Source organism: Cibotium barometz, chromosome 65, assembly GCF_041138505.1.
Source record: "Cibotium barometz isolate CiBa-2024 chromosome 65, ASM4113850v1, whole genome shotgun sequence".
In the NCBI taxonomy this organism is placed as follows: Eukaryota; Viridiplantae; Streptophyta; class Polypodiopsida; order Cyatheales; family Cibotiaceae; genus Cibotium; species Cibotium barometz.
This window is the reverse complement of record NC_141110.1, coordinates 19,839,140-19,863,714: the sequence shown is the minus strand read 5'-3', so window position 1 is coordinate 19,863,714 and position 24,575 is coordinate 19,839,140. Positions and strand designations below refer to the sequence as shown.

The window sequence follows — 24,575 nt, the reverse complement described above, 5'->3', positions numbered from 1 at the left end:
CATTATCTAAAAGCTTTATAAGCTTAAATTGTTTATTTTTTTTATATATTAGATGGAGTGGTGGGTGACTTCTTTTCAGCTGGTGAAAATTATTTTTTACGAGTTGTTGTTGGGAGCTGGGCTCAGATAAAGGCATTACAAGCTTTTAATAATAAAAGCTTGGATTGACTTAAAAAGCTTTATTAAGCTTATTAATTAGCATAAAAGCTTCATAGATTTTTAGGCTTTTGGCATATTTTATGGAAAAGAATCTCATATGCATATAGTTAGTTTGGATTTCTTCTACAGATTTTTAGAATTTACCTTAAGAGAAATTTTGAGACTTTAGTCAAATTCTTGTGAGTAATGTTAAGTGCGAATAATATAAACAACTTGTTAGTGAAGATATCATTAAAATGTTGCTTTAACCTATGGCTAGTTTTCTAATTTTAAAGAGTATATGGATTATTTCTTGAAAAATTATGCATTTGTGTATTGAGCTAACTTGGCATGACTCACATCTAGCTCGACATTCCATATGAGATAAGAAACCCTATCTTTTCTCTTGTTTTAAATTTTTCCTATTCTTTTAATTGTCAAGAAATGGGTGAATATCCGCACCATCGTACTATTCAGGAACAGCTTGACACCGAAGAGGTTAACGCACTCGACATACTAACCAAAGGTGGAGGTATGTGTAAAAAAAATATATTTATTGTATACAATTTCTTGTTTGCTTTTGTATCTGTTTTCTAAATATTCTTTGCTTCTAGACCTAGTTAGAAAACTTTAGCTCTTGAAAAGAATTTTAGATACAGTGACCTAACTAGAAAGATCAAGACAAGATTAGCAAAAGTTATCTTCAAGATCTAGTTGCCCAAATTCAAGTAAAAAAATAAGTGCTAGACATTTCATAGAAGATTAAGACCAATTTGAAGATTCAAGAACCAATCAAGTTTCTCCAGTCTTTGATTCAAGTTATCAATTGCTTAACCATCGAATTTAGTGATGATGAGAAAAGTAAAGAAATAGTTCTCAAGTGATTAGAAACCAAGCTTAAGTTGTATGCCAATCACAATTACGAAGTTTATACCAATTCAAGTAAAGTTTTGTCTAAATTTTCAAGTGTTCTAGTTTAAGATCTATCCAAGTACAAGATTCTTTCTAGACTAAGATTTGCTCTAAGTCAAAGATATATTCAACCACAAGATTTAAACCGTTTAAGAACAAGATTTATTCAAGAATTGTAATTATGATTAATTAAAGACTAATCTTTCAATTTTTCATCTATTCAAGTATTTTTAATCTAAGCCAAGATTCATTACTAGTATATCAAGTTCTTGCTATCAACTAGGACGCAAGAAGTCTATCTTTTTTCAAGTTCTGATTTCAAGTTTAAGATTAAGCTTAAGATCAAGATCCCCTTTAGATTTCATTGTTTACAAGTAAAGATTCACAAATTCAAGAATTATAAACCTATTCAAAGATTATAATTTTTAAAATTTAGTGAGGCAATTACAAGATTAAGATCAAGAACAAATCCCCAGAATTCATCAAGTTATTGACAGTAATGTAAGTGATTATTTTTCAATCTTAAGTTGATAAGAATTTCCATTTCGACCTAATTTATTTTTGGAATAAGACTTGTAGTTTAATTTTGAGGATAGAGAAAAGTTATGTCGGAATGAAAGTTTCAGAGGGAATTAGCTATTCCGTCTCAAACTTCTATTCTTAAGGTAGTGTCGTGTGGAATTAATCTATGGTATGGGACATTAGATTGGTTTTACATACCTACCCCAAACGTATCTATGTCTTCTATCTTTCACCAACGAGTGTTTGTATGTGGAAGGTACCTATGTGGTATGGGACACTTAGATCCTTTTTACATGCGTTCATTTGTTTGGTTTTATTTTCATTGTTTGATGTGATGATCTTGTCCTCCACTTGTACCATGAAGCCATCCACTCATTGATTATGCAACAAAGGACAGTTGATTCCCAACAGGAAGGACTATTATGACCCATGTTATTTGAATAATAATCATGGTCATTTAAATTTGTATATATTTTTTATGATGCCTATTTCTCATCATGAACACGTTAGGATTGATTGATGTGATGTCAATTGATTGTTACTACTGACGTGGTTTATGTTTATGAGTTGTGATGAGGTGTGCAAGGGTACCGATTTAGGTGTTGCACAGTGCGAGGATACCGATTGATGTGATGTCAATTGATTGTTACTACTGACGTGGTTTATGTTTATGAGTTGTGATGAGGTGTGCAAGGGTACCGATTTAGGTGTTGCACAGTGCGAGGGTACCCATTGATGTGATGTCACATCATGAACACGTTAGGATTGATTGATGTGATGTCAATTGATTGTTACTACTGACGTGGTTTATGTTTATGAGTTGTGATGAGGTGTGCAAGGGTACCGATTTAGGTGTTGCACAGTGCGAGGGTACCGATTTAGGTGTCGCACGGATGGTGGATTGAGTCATGGTGGCGTGTGGACCGATCTCACAATATTTTGTGGCTATATTATGGCATTTGATATTATTTTGACATCAGTGTGCTGTGTGTGTGTGTGTGTGCACGCGTCAATTTATTGTACATTGTGCATACGAGCATTAGTTGATTTATTTTGTAATGTGCATATGTGCACAAGTTAGATTATTGTATTAGAAGAAATGTGCAAACCTTAGAAGGTTTGAGGACAAAGGCTAAAATTGAGGACAAAGGCTAATTAAATGGCAAAGTCCAAATATGGATGTATACTTTATTTTTGGCTGAAAGCCTACTTTTTGGAATATATAAAAATACCCATGTGAGAAGAAGCCACTCACGTTGGGGGGGGAAGATTGCACCCAGTCTTGTGTTGCCTTGTGTTGATGGTGATGTATTTCTTTCTCTTGTCTTATGTTTTGTTATATGTTTTAATTTTCAATTTAATTAAAGTAGTTGTTTGGATATTTGATATAATTTTTGTGTCTTGATATAATTTAATTAAATACCCACGTGAGAAGAAGCCACTCACATTGGGGGGGGAAGATTGCACCCAGTCTTGTGTTACCTTGTGTTGATGGTGATGTATTTCTTTCTCTTGTCTTATGTTTTGTTATATGTTTTAATTTTCAATTTAAGTAAAGTAGTTGTTTTGATATTTGATATAATTTTTGTGAGTCTTTTGATTATTCTCTTCAAGAAAATTAAAGGTCCGGTTGCATCTCATTAGGCCAATGCCTCAATTTATAGAGTTTACATTCAAGCATCTAATCCCACTGATTTCTCCTTTATTCACTCCGCCTCTTTTGCTTGATTCTCTCCACCTCTCCCAGAATATCTCCACACCTCCTAAATCTTTTTATGCTACCCTTTATTCTCTCCCAGTAGATTCTTCTCACCTTTTCACAGGTTCTCTCACATTTACACATTCTCTTTTATAGCCTCTAACCAAGGGCTTGTTCCCACACACACACCCTATTCACTTGTATATTTCAACAGTCACAACTAATGCCATCTAGCTAGAGGATAATCTAATGATAAAGGGAGTTAGAGCTTTAGATTCTAAGTTTGTTTACTAGTGGTCAAAGCACCATAAATGTAAAATCTATAGCTTAAGGTAGTACTTTAGTGAAAATTACTTGGACTAACTTATCAAAGGAAATGAAGACAAAGGAAATGAAGACTAAAAAAGCTCATGCTCTCCTAATAATGTACACATGTACCCAAGCAGAGAGCTTCACCGATGTGTTTGATCCACTGCATGAAGGGCATACCACAAGTGAATGCCTTATGGCTTCTGTGGGTGATATGGTCACGAAGCTCGAGATTGTTGAACCCATCTATAGGATATTTCTCTAACACAACCAGATTATAGCTAGCCTTGCCAGCACCACCACAAACATTAGCCCTAGTACTTGTAATAAATCATGCCATTGTTAAGCATCCCGAACAATAACTTATATTCAAGAGCCTGAACAGTGCATCCAACATACCATTATCTCCACTAGTTTTAGGACCTTAGCCACCACCACCACTAAGTGTTACACCACTTAAACAAGTAAGATTTAAAGAGCCTACTAATTATTATCAAGAATATGAGGTTGACATCAAACCCATCACGCACTTCTTTGAGGATCCCATAAAACTTTACCCTGACAATTATGTAGTTGATCGGAGGGGAGGAGTCAAGCTAGTTTACCAGCTTGTGCCAATGTAGGAAGGGGTCGAGACATAAATGCTATAGGAAATAGGATACCTCTTTAGTGTTACCACTGCCAAGGTCCCATCGAGTCTCAAAGTGCCCTGTAAAGTTTTCTTAACTTAACTAGGCTGCATCCTCAAACATGCCACCTGCCACTTGTAATCGTTATGGCGTAGTTCATTGGATTACAACTACCCCAAAAAACCTATGATAGCAAATCTAGCAAATCTAGCAAATCTGCAAATGGGACCCATCATTACATCATAAAACATGATTGGAGTGATTTATCAAACAAAAAGGTAATTCTTATAAAAACTCATCTTACACCCTGAAATGCTATCACTTGGCTACAAGCTCAGAATCAAGATGTACTTGAACAAGGATCCATTACCTTGGTAGTAGAGTCTAAAAAGAAGAAGAGCTACAGGAGAAAGAAATCGGTTTAAGAATGGGAAAGTAGGAGAAACGGAAAACAAAAAACTTGAAAACACCATAAGAGCCAGTCTTGATAAGGGGCATGGATGAGGACTTAGATTCCCTGGATACACGAGCTGATTTTGAACATAGACAAACCAAAACCAAGGAAACAAAAAATAAGACACTAAAGGAAACTAGAGCTCTTGAAACTAAATCATGCAAAGTAAAACTAGGTTCTTATCTTGACCCTTAAAAGGAGATTGAGCAAGTCCAAGAGCTTTGTGATTTAGTTTTTAAGACATGGGAGGAATTAGAACCAAAACCCAAATAGAAGAGAGCCTCAGACACTATGCACCCTAACACCTTAATACTTGACTCACAAACCCTTAAAAGTCCCAAGTGTCATCATAGCAAAGACTAAGGCATCCACTACTCATAGTTTGATTCCTAATTGGTTCAAGGGACAATTAGAGTATGATAACCCTGAGCTTATCTCAAAGATGGATATTCCAATTTCACCAACATCTTCCTATCGAAAGGGGGTGATGGGTTTGCCTCTAAACATCCCTAAACTCTTAGATTTTATGGCTCCATAGATAAGCACAACTATAACCACCCAGTTGAGTGGAGATCTCGAGTTGTTTTAGCAATGAAAGCTCTTCTTAATGGAGAACTCAACATGGGATTACCACCATTCGCGGGCGACATGCATAAGGCATGCCCCCATTATGCGATGGAAACACCTTTGTTAAAATTACAACAATGTGATGAGCTATGGTGGATCAAATGCTAGAATCAACATCATTAACAAAGTGATTAGATGATAATTAAGATGTGATTAGTGAGTAATTAACTAATAGCTTAATGTAGGCATGGATAATCAAAAACCAGCAAATTCTCATTAGGCCAATGCCTCAATTTATAGAGTTTACATCCAAGCATCTAAACCCACTGATTTCTCCTTGATTCTCTCCACCTCTTTTGCTTGATTCTCTCTACCTCTCCCATAATATCTCCACATCTCCTAAATCTTCTCATGCTACCCTTTATTCTCTCCCAGTAGATTCTTCTCACTTTTTCACAAATTCTTTCACATTTACATATTCTCTTTTACAACCTCTAACCAAGGGCTTGTTCCCGCACACACCCTATTCACTTGTATATTTCAACACCTCCCCTCAAGTGAATACTCCTAGCACACCTGGACCCTATACCAAGTTTCCCTCTTACTTGATAGTCTGCAACCAGTGCCTCAAGTCCCTAAACTCATAGTCCTTGACACTCTCTATGTGTCCAAGGCTACTACAAGTGCCCGCGACCTTGACTAAAGTGCTCACACATACATCTACCACGTGGCCTACATCATCGGTGGCTCAGAGGTGGTTTTACTCTGTTGGGACAAGTTACATTGGGTTGTGGGGTTTGTCTCTCTCTCTCTCTCAGAAAAGATGATCCGACTCCTCTTCCTTTTAGGAGCCTCCATGAAGTTTGCCGATGTCGTTCCTTCTCCACTGGGTTTGCTGTGTAGCAGTCTCTAGCTATGTGCCTTGGCTTTCCACAGTTGTGTGGCAAGTGAAGGTCCTTCCTCCTACTCTGCCTCTTTCTCGTCCTCGTCCTCGAGAGAATCCTCCTCGGGTGAAGAATGCTTTTTCTTCTCTTGCTACTGTTGAGTCGAGCCATTTCTTCTCTTTGCCTCTGCTCTCTTGCTCTAGTAGAGCTTCTTCTATCTCGTGTAGCTTCAATTCAGGTACATTCTTTAGTGTTGCTACAATATTTTCATATTCACCTTTGTCCACACTCTTCAGAAGCACTGCTAGTGCCTCATCATCTTCTACCTTTTTGCCAATAGCTGCCAGTTATTGCTTAATGCTTTTATATTTGTTCAAGTGTGTGATTAAAGGTTCACTTTCCTTCATATCCAATTTGCAAAATTGCATTAACAGATTTATCTTTGAATTTTTAGCTTGTGTGGCAAATAATTTATTGATTTCATCCCATGCATCTTTGGCCCATTGATTTCTCCTTGATTCTCTCCACCTCTTTTGCTTGATTCTCTCCACCTCTCTCAGAATATCTCCACACCTCCTAAATCTTCTCATGCTACCCTTTATTCTCTCCTAGTAGATTCTTCTCACCTTTTCACAGGTTCTTGCACATTTACAAATTCTCTTTTATAGCCTCTAACCAAGGGCTTGTTCCCGCACACACCCTATTCACTTGTATATTTCAACAACCTTGAGTCATGCCCGTATCAAAACCCCCAGTGGAAGAAGAAAACACTAAGTTTGTATTAAAATTCCATTCAATAGACTAGACCTCTAATTCGATGATTCAATCACTAGGGTTGATCTTGTTATCGGGGCTGTGTACATCCTATGGGTAATGGAGGATTATTTGACAATTACACCACCATCCATTCAGATCCATTAAAATATTGTTGTACTTGTAGAGAAGAGACCGATGTAGGCAAGGACTCACCGTAAGGATGGTGAAAAATAAGCCCCATAGAACCTAAAGATGATCTAAATTAGATACACATGATGGCCACAATTGATAGCTGGGGAACAAGAAGGTCTATGTGGGTTACACATGATGGTGAAGAACTCCCAAAGGTTGTGCCATTAACGAATGATTTGTGCTCTACACTCTGATATTGAAGGGATTGGATATAGTGAGCTTGAATCCACATGGGATGACTCTAACATAGGTGCACCGGTGGTGATAAGTCTGAAATGGAAACCAAAAGTGACAGTGACTTTGCAAAAACCATGAACATAACACAACTAACAATATCTAAACATACCTCAGAAAGTGAAACTGAAACACAGACTTATAGGTATGAAACCAACACTGAGTCCTAATCTAAAGAAAGGAATGAACATCCTCAAAAAACTAAGGAACATCTTAAAAGATGGCAGAGATGTAAGCGTTATGTAGCTAATCATCAATAAAAGGCTATAAGAAAGGATGACTACTACTACCCAATGGCTATGTTGGTGCATTCGATGCACATCACAAGCTCAGGGGAGAGAAATTACAGAAAGATATATATTACCACGCTCCTCCCACACTGAGTTAATAGCTAAAATGGATGTCATTGTTGAGATAAACCAAAGCTTAGTCATTTAGCCAAGCCAAAAAAAAGAGAGCTAGCCCAAAAGGAGAAGGAAGAATGTAAGGGAGAATGGCAGTGGTGCCATTCTCCCCTTCAAGGTGATGGGAGGCCTCAAGAATGGCAGCCATTGCCATTCATCCTTGAATGTATAGGAGAATGGTAGTGGTGCCATTCTACCCTTCAAGATGATGGGATGGGAGGCCTTGAGAATGGTAGTGGTGCCAATCTCCCCTTCAATGGGAGGCCTTGAGAATGGTAGTGGTGCCAATCTCCCCTTCAATCAAGGTGATTGGAGGCCTTGCAAATGGCATCACTGCCATTCTTCTTGAGTGTAAGGGAGAATGGCAATGGTTCCATTCCCCCCTTCAAGGTGATGGGAGGCCTTGAGAATGGCACCACTGCCATTCTTCCTTGGGATAATGTGTTTAAGGGAGAACGGCAGTGGTGCCATTCTCTCCTTCAAGGTGATGGGATGGGAAGCCTTGAGAATGGTAGTGGTGCCATTCTCCCTCTCAGGTGATGGGAGGCCCTGAGGACGGCAGTGGTGCCATTCTCACCTTCAATCAAGCTTATGGGAGGCCTTGAGAATAGCATCACTGCCATTCTTCCTTGAATGTAAGGCAAAATAGCAGTGGCGCCATTCCCCCCTTCAAGGTAATGGAGGCCTTTAGAATGGCACCACTGCCATTCTTCCTTGAATGTAAGGGAGAATGGCAGTGGTACCATTCTCCCCTTCAAGGTGATGGGAGGCCTTGAGAACGGCACCACCATCATTCTTCAAATAACAATAGGGAGAATGGAAGTGGTCCCATTCACCCCTTATTCAAGGTGATGGGATGGGAGGCCTTCAAAAAGATAGTGGCGCCATTCTTACCTTTAAGGTGATGGGAGGCCCTAAGAATGGCAATGGTGCCATTCTCCCCTTCTATCAAAATGATGGGTGCCTTTAGAATGGCACCACTACCATTCAAATCTCCATGAATGTAAGGGAGAATGGTAGTGGTTCCATTCACCCCTTCAAGGTAATGGGAGGATGGCACCACTTCCATTCTTCCTTCAACGTAAGGGACAATGGCAGTGGTGTCATTCTCCCTTACATTCAAGGAAGAATGACAGTGGTGCCATTCTCAAGGCCTCCCATCACCTCGAAGGGGTGAATGGCACCACTATCATTCAAGGAAGATTGGCATATTCTCAGGGCTTCCCATCACCTGAAAGGGGAAAATGGCACCATTGCAATTCTCAAGGCCTCCCATCCCATTGTTTGGACGGGGAGAATAACACCGCTACCATTCTCCCTTATGTTCAAGGAAGAATGGCAGTGGCTGCCATTCTCAAGGCCTCCCATCACCTTGAAGGGGAGAATGGCACCACTGTCATTCTCCCTTACATTCAAGGAAGAATAGCACTAGTGCCATTAACAAGGCATCCCATCACCTTGAAGGGGGGGAATGGCACCACTTCCTTTCTCTCTTATATTTAAGGGAGAATGGCAAGGTTCCATTCTCAGGGCGCATCCCATCATTTTGATTGAAGGGGAGAATAGCACCACTCCCATTCTCAAGGCCTCCCATCACCTCAAAGGGGAGAATGGCACTATTTCTATTCTCCCTTACATTGAAGGAAGAATAGTAGTGGTGCCATTCTCAAGGCCTCCCATCAGCTTGAAGGGAGGAATGGCACTACTACCATTCTCCCTCTTACATTCATGGAAGAATAGCAGTGGTGCCATTCTGAAGGCACCCATCATTTTGATTGAAGGGGAGAATGGCATCATTGCCATTATTAGGGCCTCCCATCACCTTAAAGGGGAGAATGGCACCACTGCCATTCTAAAGGCCTCCCATTCCATCACCTCGGGACCACTGCCATTCTCCCTTATGTTTTTTGAAGAATTGCAATGGTGCCATTCTCAAGGCTTCCCATCACCTTGAAGGGAAGAATGGTACCACTGCCATTCTCCCTTCTTACATTCAAGGAAGAATGGTAGTGGTGCCATTGTCAAGACCTCCCAGTGGCATAAGTGCAGAAGCTATCACCTTGGCAAGTTATTAATGTCCACTATAACACTAGTTGAGCTCGATATCTCAACATCATTGTTATTATATGCAATGAAGAGGAATGTATTTCCTTTGAGGACATATAGAAAAATGAAAATGATAATTGGATGCATGCCATGTAGGATAAGTATCCTCAGTTGTGCTCAAGAGAAGGGCATGGATTATGATAAGAGACCTTTACACCCACATCTCATATGACTACAATCAGGTGTATTATTACATTGACAACGCATCCTCCCGACTTAAATATCTAACTCTCAATGTAAAATATAGGAGAGGTTAATGAATTACCAATTGTTGTTATACTTGTGCAAAGGAGTATGACACCTAAATATGCACAATCATATGCTCTTATCCACACTAGCTTCTCCGGATACATATTGCAAAATGACCATATAGCTTGAAGATAGGCAGACGATATCAGGTCTTTATCAATAACTACACCATCTTGAATCTCGAGTCATCTCATGACTCAGGGGATGAGAGAAAAAAGTAAGCGACATGACGAGACGAGAGAAACAAGTATGCAACATGATCATAATCAAGGAACTAAGTACATCCAAGCTAAAGTTAAAAGAGGTAAGAGAGCTATCGGGTAGTAACACGCATCGCTACCTAAGAAGAGAGCTAATTTGGTGTTTGATATATAGATACAATCATATGAGCACTAAGTGCCTGCATTTGTGACCCAAGCAAATTCTCTACTGTGACCCAAGAAAATTCTCTACTGTGCTCGTTGTATGTGTTTAAGGAATCATGATTTCCCCATGTATAGGCTCCCAAGACTATAACCAGTGCCCTTGCATATGCCGCCAAGGGAAAATTTAGCTTTACCATCACCACCTATTCGAGCTAATGTGGCTAGCCTATGCAAAATGTGCAAAGCAATCCAAAGGATATGTATAGAGTACCCAACATATGTATATTGCCACCACCGAGCCATAGGATATTGTGCCACACTTGTACATTATTCAAGGAGCTACACCCCAATACCAATTTTCCAAACCATTGTTCAATGGAAAGGACATGACACTAACTCAATAATGAGGAGGGTCCCAATGCAATGTTTCCATTGTTCAGGACCCCACAGAGTGACAAAGTGCTTGCTTAAGATTAATACGCCAACTCACCACAAACTCATGTGCAAATGAGGAAGTGTTACAGCTTACACCTATTCTAAATATGGAGTGGATCATTTAATCAAGGAACGTGTGTATAAATAAAGCGGAGAGGCATCAACTTCTACCAATCCTACCATAGTTCTCTGCATGATTAGTGTACAATTTAGAAATATAATGGTTCCATTAAATGTTTAACTCGTGCCTAAACTTGACGATAGAGTAAAAATGAGGTAGGTGCTAAGTTATCGATCTTAGCCATCTAAACCACGTAGAAGAAGGCAGATTAAAAAATAGGTAAGAATGAAACTATGGTCCAGATTTAGGATGGTCTAAACAAAGGGAACATATATTCAAATTCAACTCAATCCAATGAAGATGTGTGCAGCTCACCTATGCTAATAACCATGGTGTTTATAAATGCTACGCATGAAAGGGAAACAATTAGCTCAGATGAGGAGGAGGAGGAGGCCAAGCGCATAATGCTTTACAAATATGCAAAATGGAAGGTTTACAAATAATGCCCAACCACCCCCTAATGCATCAAGTTGACAAGCTGCACGTTGAGGTTACATACGGGGTGTTGACATCTGTACTGCTTGAAGGCATAGAGAATTGCCTAGCATCACCATATGAGAGCATTGATACTTATCATGCAAAGTATCTGTAAAGCAACCAAAACCCATAAGAATTATCTTGTGGTATGTACCTTCTTAGGCTACTGTGCCACACCATTTGAGTTGATGGAGTAGATTTTAAGTGCATGAAAATGTTTATTGTGACTACAACTCATCCACTAGCCCATTTGAAAGAGGCACGTACTTTTAAGCTAGTTTGTGGACTGATCTTGTTCACATAACACTCCTTTTTATATGTATACAAGCTACATAAAATCCACCTCCGTTATATCCTAAGGCAGCATGCCCCCCTTAACGATAAATTATTGCACCCTTCATCACTTGTATTTAGTGTGTGTTTAAATCAAAACAATTGCTCTATAACTTAGTGTGCTGTTGAGTCATAATTATTGTGTTCATAACTTAGTGTGCCTTTGAGTTGCAATTATTGGTCATAAAACTTAGTGTGCCTTTGAGCCGACTATTGGTCATAACTTAGTGTGCCTTTGAGCCGACTATTGGTCATAACTTAGTGTGCCTTTGAGCTGACTATTGGTCATTTCTTCCACAACCTCTTTCCAATTATATTGGGTGTCCTACGTCAAATGATCAATGTGTTAAAAGAGAATCCTAAGAACAATGTTGAGCTTCTGTGGAAGTGATGGGGCTTGGCTAAGGAGATTCAATTGTTATAACAATTATGATAAAAGACAAAATTCACAATTCTTAGCATGTGTTTCACCAATAAATGTAGTCCTAGATTTAAGTGGCACTCTACACAAGCTCTATTGGGGACTCATACATAATTTTATAAGAGAGCAAACAAACATTGATGTTGCAAATGACATTGTTCATGTAAAGAAGATATAATTTATGTGATAGTACATGGGATTATTAATGATTTCGTAGACGCCCAAGTACAATTTGTTAAGTATAGTGGCAAGAAAGGTGCACTCATTATGTTTTTTACTTTGTTTCTACTTTAGATAATACACTATGAAAAGAAAATACAAGACCATGATGCATCAATTACCATTGAGTTGGGTGGTAAGAAAGGGTCTTATTATAGCGGTTATTTTCCTTGAGTTTGTAACTAAAGCTACTCTTCCAACACTCATGGATCAATAATGAGTTTGTAACTAAAGCCACTCGTCCAACACACATGGATCAACAATGAGGTTGTGGAGCTTTAACTATGTTACTTTGGTGAGCCATTAACACAAGGATGTAAGTGCATTGATGTGATGAATAATAAGAAGTGCACAACGTATGGATTATCATTCCACTTCAAAGGCTTACAAAAAGTTTTAGGCTAGCCTTCAATGCCATCATCTCTAGCCAAGGATAACATCTCATGTATTGCCAAATTCATTGCAAGGATATTGAGAAGTTTGCAAAGGATTAGCACCATCAGGATAATGATGAGAATGAGTGAGCTTCAATGGGTTTCCAAGGGGATGCAAAGGCCTACTATATAAGTAAGTAGTGATTGGGCATCTAGACACCACTTTAAGATAGGGTTAACAAAATGACCATGAGGTAATTGGGACCATTGAGAGGGGAACATATGTTGATTATTTCAATTAAGTGTTTCTCAAAAATTTGCTTGAATCCTACCGCCATCCATCACTATCACAATCAAGAGGCAGCAAGAAGGATAGGCATAATGGAGAAATTAACTTGTGTACATACACAAAAGCAAAGACACAAAGGCACCATCACATTCAAGATGAAGTGAGAAGGATTCCCACATTAGAGAAATCTACATATTTACATACACGTAAGTAAAGAAACAAAGAGTCATGTCATAATAAAATAAGGTCATGCAATAGAAAAAGATATCTTAAAGTCATGGATTCCTGTAGAAGAGAATATAAGGAAGAGCCATAACACAGTGGTGTGTCATATATTTTAATTGTAAGATATTTTAAAGGGCTTAGCAATAAATATTATCATGAACACATCATTCTCCATCATGCCAATAATCACTTGCATATCTAAAGGTTTGGGATGCTAGCTAGGAAACAAGTGGGTGTAATATTTTAGCAAGATTTTTGAGCCAAGGTGAGCTTTTAATCCTAGTGAAGATTTGGAAAGCTTTAAGATCGTTACAAAGAAAATTATTTTGGTGAGATTTTTTGCATCCATATTTTTTGTTTATTTAAATACACCGGGCAATTTTGGATACATAGTCTACCTTGTACCTTTTAGATACAACCATCGTTTTTTGAACACCATTTTCATAGCTCTAAAAACTTATAAAATATAAAAGATGAAAATAGCATAACCTGCATCACAACAAGAGATGCATGATGAGAGCCTGCACGTGTTTTGCTAGGCAAAGGAATGGCCAATTTGTTGTCACGTAGTACTTGCACCAGCCATTTTGGCATACTTTTACACTCTGTAATTTCCCTTCTTTCCTCATCAACTGCATCATCCACAATTGCCTCATCAAAATAGGCTGATCTATGAGCTCAAAAACATGCTGATTTGTAACCTGTGTGGGGGGCTGATTTTCAGCATTCCTTGGATTACCCAAATGCTCTATATCAATGCATCCTGCATGAAACAATGTAAGGAGAGTGTTGAATATGTCATGTGAACATATATTTTGCTATTTTTTATATGAAAGTAAGGATTTGGGTAATCCAAGGAATGGTGATTTTTAGCATTCCTTGGATTACCCAAATGCTCTATATCAATGCATCCTGCATGAAACAATGGAAGGAGAGTGTTGAATATGTCATGTGAACATATATTTTGCTATTTTTTACATGAAAGTAAGGATTGAATTGCATCTTCCACAAATACAACATCTCTACTTGCAAGAATCTGCAAGTAGCAGGATGATAGAGACAGTAACCCTTACTTTTCGAGCTGTATCCCACAAAAATACAATTAACAGTCTTATCATCAAGCTTGCTACCAAGTTGCTTAGACACAAGTGCATAAGCAAGACAACCTAGAGTGCTTTCAGCTTCACAGGGATAATTGAATGCAAAGCTTTTGAAGGACACCAATTGAATGCAAAGCCTTTGAAGGACACCAATTGAATGCAAAGCCTTTGTAGGACACCAATTCAAAACATATGTTGCACACATGGCTGCTTCTTCTAGCTAGAAACTATGAGGTAACTCCTGACTTTTGACCATACAACGTGCCATCTCCATGAGAGACATGTTTTTACATTCCATCATTTTGTTGCGGTGCGTAGGACACAGTACATTCGTGTTTTATCCCATTCTTAGACATGTATGCATGAAACTCCTTATACATATACTCCCCTCCCCCCCTCCAATCAGTACACGCAGTGTACTAATCTTACATGAAGAAGCATTTTGAACCATAGCAGCAAAGTACCTAAAGCACATAAAAACCTCTGATTTCTATTTCAATAAATATACCCAGGTATGCTTGGAATAATCATCAATAAATGTGACAAAATAGAGGTGGCCCCCAATAGATGGTGTCCTCATAGGACCACATACATCACTATGTATAAGCTACAATTTTTGCACAGCTCTAAATGAACCATCTTTGGATATGATGCCCGCTACATTTTTCCAAGAATACAGCCCTCACAAACATGTTTGATAGGGGCTTCAAGATGTGATAGCTCATACACCATGTCATGTTATGCAAACGTAGCAAACTATCAAAGTTCAAGTGACCAAAGCGTGCATGCCACAACTTAGCATCTCCCATTTCTAATAATACCCAAGCAAGTAATCACGTAACTTGCAAAGTGCTAAGTGCTCTTTAATGTAACGAAGGTGGTTGCTAATAAGGTTGTTGACAATGGAGACCTGAAAGGTGTATGAAAGGAATGCAAAGTATAGTGAGTAGAAATTTTACTTGCAAGATGTAGAGATCGATGTCATTGAAGTGAAGCCCATAGATGCTTTCTCATATATCTGCGCGCTCGTCTGTAGTAGTTCCGATGAAACTACTCCAGAATTTGATAAAAAACAATGTAAATTTGGTTCTCAAAGATGTCTGTAAAAAATCAAAAACTGTGTGAACGATCCCCAAAACACACCCAGAACAAAAATTTGATCGAAAAAATCAGTACCAGTACAAACTACTGCACACTTCACAGTCCTCTTTCTTCTCCCAAAAGGGCTCCTTGATCCGATTTAAGAAGGCAGGTAACTTGGGGTAAGGGGTAGGCAATAGCACAGGTGCAAGGAGCGTGTATGCTCTGATACCAAATGTTTGAAATAGGGTTGCAAGAATGCACGCATACGTGCCCGTGCACACACACACACACACACACACACACACACACACACACACACACTCGAGAATCTCAAGCGAGCACACAAATGAGATGATAGATAGATAATGAATGTGTGCTATACAAAGAAGATAAGTATAACCCAAGATGGAAAAATCCTCTTAAAGAGGGAAAAAGTGCCTTGGCTGGTCCTAGTGTGTTCACACACATCAATACCAAATATGGCTACACAAACACTTGGATAATGGGCATGGTCATGCAAAATGCACACTCTATGTAGGTATGTGTCCAAGGGTGCTTTAAATGAATCTATGGCCAGCTAGCTATCAACCCATTCTATTAGTCTTTGTATGTAATATAGATGGTGTTTAAGGGGGCTCTTGACACTCTCATTTTATTTTTGAATGGGTTACATCAATGGATACTGACTATAAATTTACCTCTAATACAAATGCTAAAGGGCAAAGTGTCAAAAGGCATGCATTAAATACGGTGGTGACTAACTTTTCCCTCTATTCTCTCAATCAAACAATCGTGGATAAATTTCATGCACTAGGAAGGACAAGTTAATAATGATAGAAGGTTTTGCAGCATGGAACAAATGATAATCCTACAAATGCACATTGAACAAACACATGTGATAGAGATAATGTAAATAAGAAGTTCAATTCTTACAACCAGTGAAATTCAATTGCTATGTAAAATACACATAAGTGGAGTGATAAATAAATGCATAAAAATTGTACTCTCTCCACCTGTGATCATCTACTTCACTGCCACCTCTTACTTCACCACCTACCTCACCAGCAATTGCAACTCCATCTAGCAACACAAGGAGATTACCCATGATTGTGGAATCTCCACTAACACTTCATTGACACTTTTGATCTCTCCACCCTCATCTCCTTGGGTAATTGGGGATCCTTTAGTTTATAATTAGTTCATAATGTAGTGCAGTATGTCCTCTCTATTATGGTATGCAAAGTCTAGTATCATTACTCTTTTCTCTTTGTGTGCTCCTCTCGTTAAAATTATTTGTATGCTTGACATTCCATCATGCTCATCTAGATTGACTATGTGTAGGACTTTACAAAGGTTGGGATTGTCTCATGCATATGTAGGTCGATAAATTTTTAATAATTTATTTGTTGATCACATTAAGACACTCCTATACAAGGAAGGGTTGTAGCATTATATGGTAGTGATGTGTGTGAGCACAGGACCGCCGGGGTACTTTTTCCCTCATTAGGAGGTTTTTTTCCCTGTGCATATGTACACCCTCTTACCTACCCATTTTGGGGTGTGTACTTATCTTTTGTATCTGGCACACATTTGTTCATTCTAATCTAGTGAGTTTGTGTGCTCTCAAGCTTCTCTATCTTGTGTGTGTGCATTGTTATAACCCTAACCCTAATTTCAACAATTGGTATCAAAGCTAGCTTCCTTGACACTTGATCTAGTAGTCTGCCTCCCTCCTCACGCCATGACCCTATTTTTCAGTATCCGATTGAGATACCCTCTTAGGAGCAGAAGATGTATACTATAGTGTGCTGTATACGAATTTTCAGGGGTTCGCGGCATGATTCAGACATGTTTTGGGCACGTTTTGGGCACCGTAAGATTTTTGTAGACGTTCTAGAAAGGCGTCATTTTGGATTGGTTCTGCTCGATTTTGGGTGTTTGGGCTGTGTAGCGGCAAAGATTTGGTGTGCAGAAGCATCTACAGTATCTTCAACAAACATCGACCATTATACTTCCGCCCCAGTAACAATCTATTCTCTACTCTGTGTTAATTTTCATACACTTTACAGGTGATTGAGTAGTTGGAAGCCATCCAAGGTTGCATTCAGTGAATACTGAGTACTTGTAGTGTGTTGAAAGATTTTGCATTTGGTAGAAAGTCATGGCTGGCGCACTAGTGATGTATTTAACATATTGTCTGCTGAGGACAAACTTGATGGGACTAACTACCCATTGTGGTCCTATATGATGAGGCATGTACTGGTTACTAAATGCCTTTGGAATGTGGTAAGTGTGGTAGTGAAACTCGTCCTGTTTCACATCTGCCAGTGCAACTAGGTGCTGCAAATACATTTAAAGTAGAATCAGATACAGATGTGGCTCCTCCACATGCACCACCAGTACCTCCCACTGCTGGTCAAACGAGATGGGATGGAAGAGATGCACAGGTACATACATTGCTTGCACTTTCTGTGAAGCGAAGCATTATTGCTCATAGTCAATCATGTAAGACTTCAAAACAGGCATGGGATGCACTTGCTGCATTATACCAGGTGCGCAATGAAGCACGTGTTGTATATCTGCGCAAATAGTTGGAGTCTGACTACATGAATGAGGGAGACTTAATGGATATCTTCTTGACCAAGATCAAAGATTTTAAGGAGCAGCTTGCTAGTGTGGATGAGATATATCCTGATAGTACATTGGTGCCCACAGTTCTCGATGCATTGCCAGATTCTTATCAGAGTTTTGCCTCTACCCTTAGATTCATGATGAAGGGAAATCTAAATGCCGTTACATTTGATGAGCTGTTTTCAGTACTCTTGCAAAGAAGAGCAGTCTAGGCAAAATAAATCTAATATGTGAGTTGGTGACCAAGCTTTTATTGCCAAAGGGAAAGCTTCTTCACATGGTGGATATAAGCTAAAATCAGAAGTGGCAGAATCGGATGCTTGGTACTTTGACAGTGGTGCTAGTAAGCACATTAGTTCACAAAAAGGTTTGTTCCCATGTTTGGAATCTATCCCAAGTGCAGGAACTATCACATGTGCAAATGGTTCCTCATATGCTGTCAAAGGAGTTAGTAGAGTTGTGCTCATTGCTACAAATGGGGGCGTATTTACTCTTTCAAAAGTTTTATATGTGCCAGGCATTAAGAAGAACTTGCTATCAGTTTTGGCGTTAGCCTTGTCAGTCTCTTGACGGTGAAATTTGTGGGGAATAACAAATGTATAGTTCAGGATAGAAATGATGGTTATTCCTCATTGCCTCAGGTACCTTGTTTCATGGCCTATACAAGATGGATGTATTTGAGAAGTTGCAAAGCATGATGCTTGCTCAGTCTCGACGACTCGTGTAACAATCCACTGATCGAGTCTCCTCTCCCAAGGATCACCTAATACACATCCATAAACAAGATTAGAGAAACAAAATAAAAGGGGTGTAGGTAAGCTCACCACCCAACCTAGGGCCTAAGGTTCGACTCCCATGAGTCCATGCCAGTGCGTCTTGGCGTCCCATATCATCACTGCTGCTTGCCCACAAGGGCCGTCGGCAAGGCTACATGTGATCCACCATGTCCATGGTAGGAGTAAGCCTCTTGGTCTAGGTCCATACCACAATGAATCAATAATGACTCATTTATATAGTGCTTACTTGTTGCTATAAACAACAGTCCAATCATAAATAGCCAATAACCTTGGATTTATTAAATCTGAACCCTAGCCACTTGAATCCGCTTGCTTTCCCTAATCCTAGGCGCCCCTGCCCCCCCCCAGCAGGCCAACCCTGTTGGATCAGTCCCTAAAATACTAGATAGTAGATACATAACAACATCCAGCCTATACACGTCCTCCACCTCCTCTCTGGTCCCAGCCATCTACACCTGTCCAGGTTCTGTCTAGCTTGCTCAAACTGCTGAGTATCATCTAAATTTAAGTGCAGTGCTCTGCTGAGGATATTTCAGCCGCCTCCTTTATGGATTGAACTGAGAAATTGCCAAATGAGTTACAGCAAACAGCTATTCTGATTCACTCTCTTACCTTGGTTCAGCAGATAGCGATTGCAGTCCTCTTAGAGGCTTTTGCAGAGGACGTTTCACTTAGGAGAGGTCAAGTTTAGATTGAGTTTCCCTTACATGTGCACTCACAGCGGTAAGCCCTCCTGCCATAACATAAAGTTTCTTTACTCTTTAATATGTTCGGCTGCCTATTGGGACGTGGATGATCTTTCTGCCCATGCTTTGGTGCTGACCATTACAGACGACTTGTGATTCACCACCTGTTCCCAGTGGGGTAGTTCTTGCAGCTTGCTCATCATATTTTTATTTTTTCTTTTTTTCTTCAAAAGCTGAATATTCTAATGCAGACTTTGCTACCTTTTTAATAGGGTTCCTTAGTATCTAAACTAGACTTAGTTACAAAGGAATCTTTTTTAGGAAGTAATTTTAAAAGTGGAGCATCTTAGATCCTTGTATGTATGGTTTTCGCAGGAAACAGAGGAGCTAATAGCTGATGTGCTAAATGTGGAGGTTTTTAGACAGACAATTGCTGGCAACATTCTGGTTGGGAGCTACTGCACTTTTTCCAATAGAGGGGGCTTGGTATGTACATGTTCTTGCTTTGTTCTCTGGTTTATCATTGGTCATGGAGTTCCATTCAGGCATTAAGATTCCTGCTCATGGCGGGGAGAGGGGGACCATCATAACCACCTGTTAGGCTTGGATGAGCAATCTTACCGTCCAAGCAATGGGGATTTGCGTGTCTAGCCTCTTTATGGGCTTTACTTTGTTTGCCTTTTTAAGGTGGTGTTGTTCAAGTTGCATTTTCTGGCTTTTTAAAGGAAGGAATAGCAGCTTGTTTAATTGTCATGTTTCTGAACCAGGTTCATCCTCACACATCTGTAGAAGATTTGGATGAGTTGTCTTCCTTGCTGCAAGTGCCTTTGGTAGCTGGGACTGTGAACAGAGGAAGTGAGGTGATTGGAGCAGGCTTGGTCGTGAATGACTGGACGGCTTTCTGTGGATTCGATACTACTGCAACCGAGCTTTCTGTAATAGAAAGTGTATTCAAGCTAAGGGAGGCTCAACCTAGTGCCATTGTGCAGGAGATGCGGGCATCACTGATTGATACCCTGGCATAACACATTGAGTGGAATAAATGTTGCTAAAGCTTGTTTCCATTGGTTGATATGGTTTCACTTGCTTGAGTTACTTTAAATCGCTTTGCCATCTTACCCGCACACGAACATGTGCTTAACTTTTATAAGATGACGTTGGAATATATACAATAGCCTTACCGTGAGCTTAATGTCAAATATGGACTTAGTGTACATAGTTACTTAAGACTAGTAATAGACATCGGATTATTTTTAAGTTTGGCCAACCTAGTGTGAAAATTAGTCACTTGTATATAAGTAATTTTTTATAGTAAGCAATGGACAAGTATTCCCTTGCAATAGTTTACTTGTGAGATCTCCTTCTTCCCTTTTCTTGCTTGCTTGCTTTTATGCTTTTGAATCTTGCTTGCTTGATGGATGGATGCTAGTTAGGTTTGATTGTAGGTTCTCTTCTTGCAATAGATTCTTCTTCCCCCACCTTTGTGCGAGAGAACTATCACAAAGGACCACCTCTTCTCGCTTCCATCTAGCCATTAAGAGCTCTCCCTTCATCCTTGTAGCAAGGAGCATTCCAGCATGGTAATAGAGTGAGGAAACGACGGACGAGTTAGTGCACCCACATGGGAAGATACATTTGTGGCCCTAAGGAAAAACCTAACAACACATGCTTCAACAAGGCTAAGATAAGCTCTTGGCTTGAACATATTTGGCGCCACTATCGCAAACTAGCCTACGACTTAGCTTTGTTTTTGTGTCCATTCGAAGCTATATGGGTCACCCAATCTTGCTGGTGTTGATTAGGAGGTCAAACTCTAAAAAACATAATGTTTTAGAGTTATTGGATGTGTTTGTTTCTATGTTTGCTTTTGATTTGAAGTTTACTTTATATTAGGGCATTCTATTTTATCTATTGGTAGGGTAAACCTTGGTTTTTTGGTGATTTGCATGAAATTGGAGTCTAAGAGGCTTAGATTCTCTTTGCTTTGATCCAAGAATTATCTTAGCAATTGTGATTAGGAGTGGAGTCCACTTTGAAAACATGAGCATTGAGCTCCATTAGGAGTGAGATTATCATTTTTTGTGCATGCATTTCATAAATTTTTTATAATTCATACATTATTGCATGGAAAAACTAGAAGTATGCAAAATTATCTAAAACAATAAAAAACACTTAATTCGTTGCATTATAATCATTTACTAAGACTAGGATCCTTAATCCCTCTCTATCAAGTTTAAAAAATGATAGGAACTACCAAAAACTAGGTTAAACTAGCTCTCAGGTAGGAGATGTGAGTCCACAATCTTGTAGAAAAAGACATCAATCTGGACATGTGAGCCTGCGGACGTGAGCTTGGACATGTGAGCCTATAGATGTCAATATGGACACGTGAGCTTCGATACATGAATCTACAGAGGTGAGCTTGGTGGATACGTGAGCTTAGACACATGAACTTACAAACATGAGCCTGGAGGTAGGTATACCTAATATAGTACAAATAAATCATTATAGCTATAAAGACCTGTATGGACGCACCTACCCATGTCCTTGGAAGATTTTCCTTAGTAATTATTAAAAAAATTAAAACATAATTAATACGTAAAAATGTATACCAAACATGTCTTAGGCCCAAATCCTAGATTTTCGTGTCCTAAGTAGGGCTATTTCATACTAAGAAAGTACGTAAGTCAAGTTCATATACAAAAAAAGATGTGGGTACAATGTATACATGAACACACATACATGAGCCAAGAGATGTTTGACAAGAGAGTCGAGCCCATACACATGAGCCTAGAGATGTGAGCTCAGACATGTGAGACTAGAGACATAAATATCCTAGACACGTGAACATATAGACGTGAGCTCACAAATGTGCTCGCTCTCCCAGAAGAGGCCATTATAGAAGTACCTTTATCACGGAACCAAGTTCTACTTCTTCTCCGTTTGGACGAGGAATAGGGAACTCAAGGAAGGGTAAAGAGTGAATGTTTGGGACTTCCTCATCAAAAGTGATCCACTAGTCACATAATGTGCCTTTAGTGGCAACGAGCCTACAGGCTCAAGGCCAGGTTGGTGGAGGACAAGTGCCATTAGAGATTGTGTAGCCCAAAATTCTAGGGCAAGAGATCTCGTACCTTGAAACATAGGGTATTATACAATAAGATCCCTTATGTACCATCACCACGTGAATATGCACAAGACATGTTGTGGATGGTTTTGAAATGGGGAAGGGGAGTTGCGGGTGAGGGATTTGTGGAGACTAGGGAAAGTGTGCTCATGTGTCACTTGCTGAGTTTCTTGGTGGGATCTTTGGCTTGGGTGCCAAGAAAATCTCTTTGGTGTGGTTCCTATATGTAAAGATGACATGTGGCTCAAACAAATCACTTCCAGAGCCAATAGGTGTGAGAGGAGAAGGGAGTGAGCGCGAGAGAGAGTGAGAGCAAGAACACACAATGGTGGGTGTGTAAAATGAGAGTGGTGTGGTACACTCCACAACCCCTCGTGTTTTATATTAGAAAGGTACAAAACCCTAAGTACAAGTATGTACACACATAAGGGTGTCATAGGGGTCTAGGCATAAATGGGCCTTTACCCCCAACAATCTCCCACTTAAAGGCCAATGTGCCTAAAAGTGATGTATAAAATACAACAATGTACAGGCCAAAAGACAAATGGCCTATCCGACACCCATGAGTTTGATACAATGTGCATGCTTCTTTGAGGGCAGACTCTTTGTCAAAACATCTGCAGAGTTATCATCTGTGTGCACTTTCACAAGCTCAAGTAGCTTACCATCAAGCACCTCACGGATAAAATGATACTTCACATCAATGTGCTTAGTCTTGGCATGAAACACAGGGTTCCTAGCCAACATGATAGCACTTTGACTGTCACAGTGCAACACTAGAATCCCTCCTGAAATACCCAAAGCTCCCACTAGACGAGAAAGCCATAAAGCCTCCTTGCATGCCTCAGCGGGCTACAACATGCTCTGCCTCAGTGGTAGACAAGGCAATGCATTTCTGCATTACGAGAAATCCAAGAGATTGCACCACCAGTGAATGTAAAAACATAACCTGTGGTAGACCGTCTGCTGTCTGCACAACCTACATAGTCTGCATCCACAAATCCTTGGATAGATGCATCTGACTTACCATAGCATATGCACACATCTTGAGTACCCTTCAAGTACCTCATTACACCCTTCACTGCATCCCAATGTTTTTTGCCAGGGTTGGCCATAAACCTGCTAACAACTCCCACTGCAAATGCAATATCTGGTCGTGTAGCAACCATAGTGTACACAAGACTACCAACTACAGAAGCATAAGGGATCTTGGCCATGGCAGCCCGCTCGTCATCTGACTTAGGGCTGTCATCCTGTGAAAGTTTCACATATGGAGGTAAAGGAGTAGAGAGACTCTTCACCTCATCCATGCTGAAACGTTTCAACACCTTCCCAATGTATTCTTTCTAAGACAAGTAGAGAGTTCTCTTACCCCTGTCCCTAAGAATACGCATGCCAAGTATATGATTGGCATTACCAAGATCTGTCATCTCAAAAGTCTTATGCAGCTCCTTCTTTAGTGCAACCAATTCCTGATTGCAACTCCCTGCAATAAGCATGTCATCCACATTACCAAGATCTGTCATCTCAAAAGTCTTATGCAGCTCCTTCTTTAGTTGCAACCAATTCCTGATTGCAACTCCCTGCAATAGGCATGTCATCCACATACAAAATGAGGATGAGAAGACTCCCATCTGAAGCCTTCTTGGTGTATAGGCAGTCATCCTCCTCACTTCTTTTGTACCCCTGAGAATTCATGAAAGCATCAAACTTATGATACCATTCCCTGGGTGCCTGCTTCAAGCCATAGAGACTCTTTTGGAGCTTACAGACAAGACCCTCTTTCCCTTTGACTGCAAAACCCTCTAGCTGCTGCATATAAATCTCCTCATAGAGA

At 39.7% G+C, this 24,575-nt stretch overlaps 1 protein-coding gene across 1 annotated transcript; it reads left to right on the top strand.

Moving 5' to 3' along the window:
* The first annotated feature begins 11,305 nt into the window (after window positions 1–11,305).
* On the top strand, window positions 11,306–20,797 carry LOC147603020 (eukaryotic translation initiation factor 6-2-like). The gene is made up of 5 exons (XM_086797419.1): window positions 11,306–11,407; window positions 12,502–12,562; window positions 19,623–19,648; window positions 19,987–20,097; window positions 20,379–20,797. Exons 1-5 carry the CDS (start codon window positions 11,306–11,308, stop codon window positions 20,634–20,636), a joined length of 558 nt encoding a protein of 185 aa, XP_086653545.1. The 3' UTR covers window positions 20,637–20,797.
* Window positions 20,798–24,575: the final 3,778 nt, after the last annotated feature.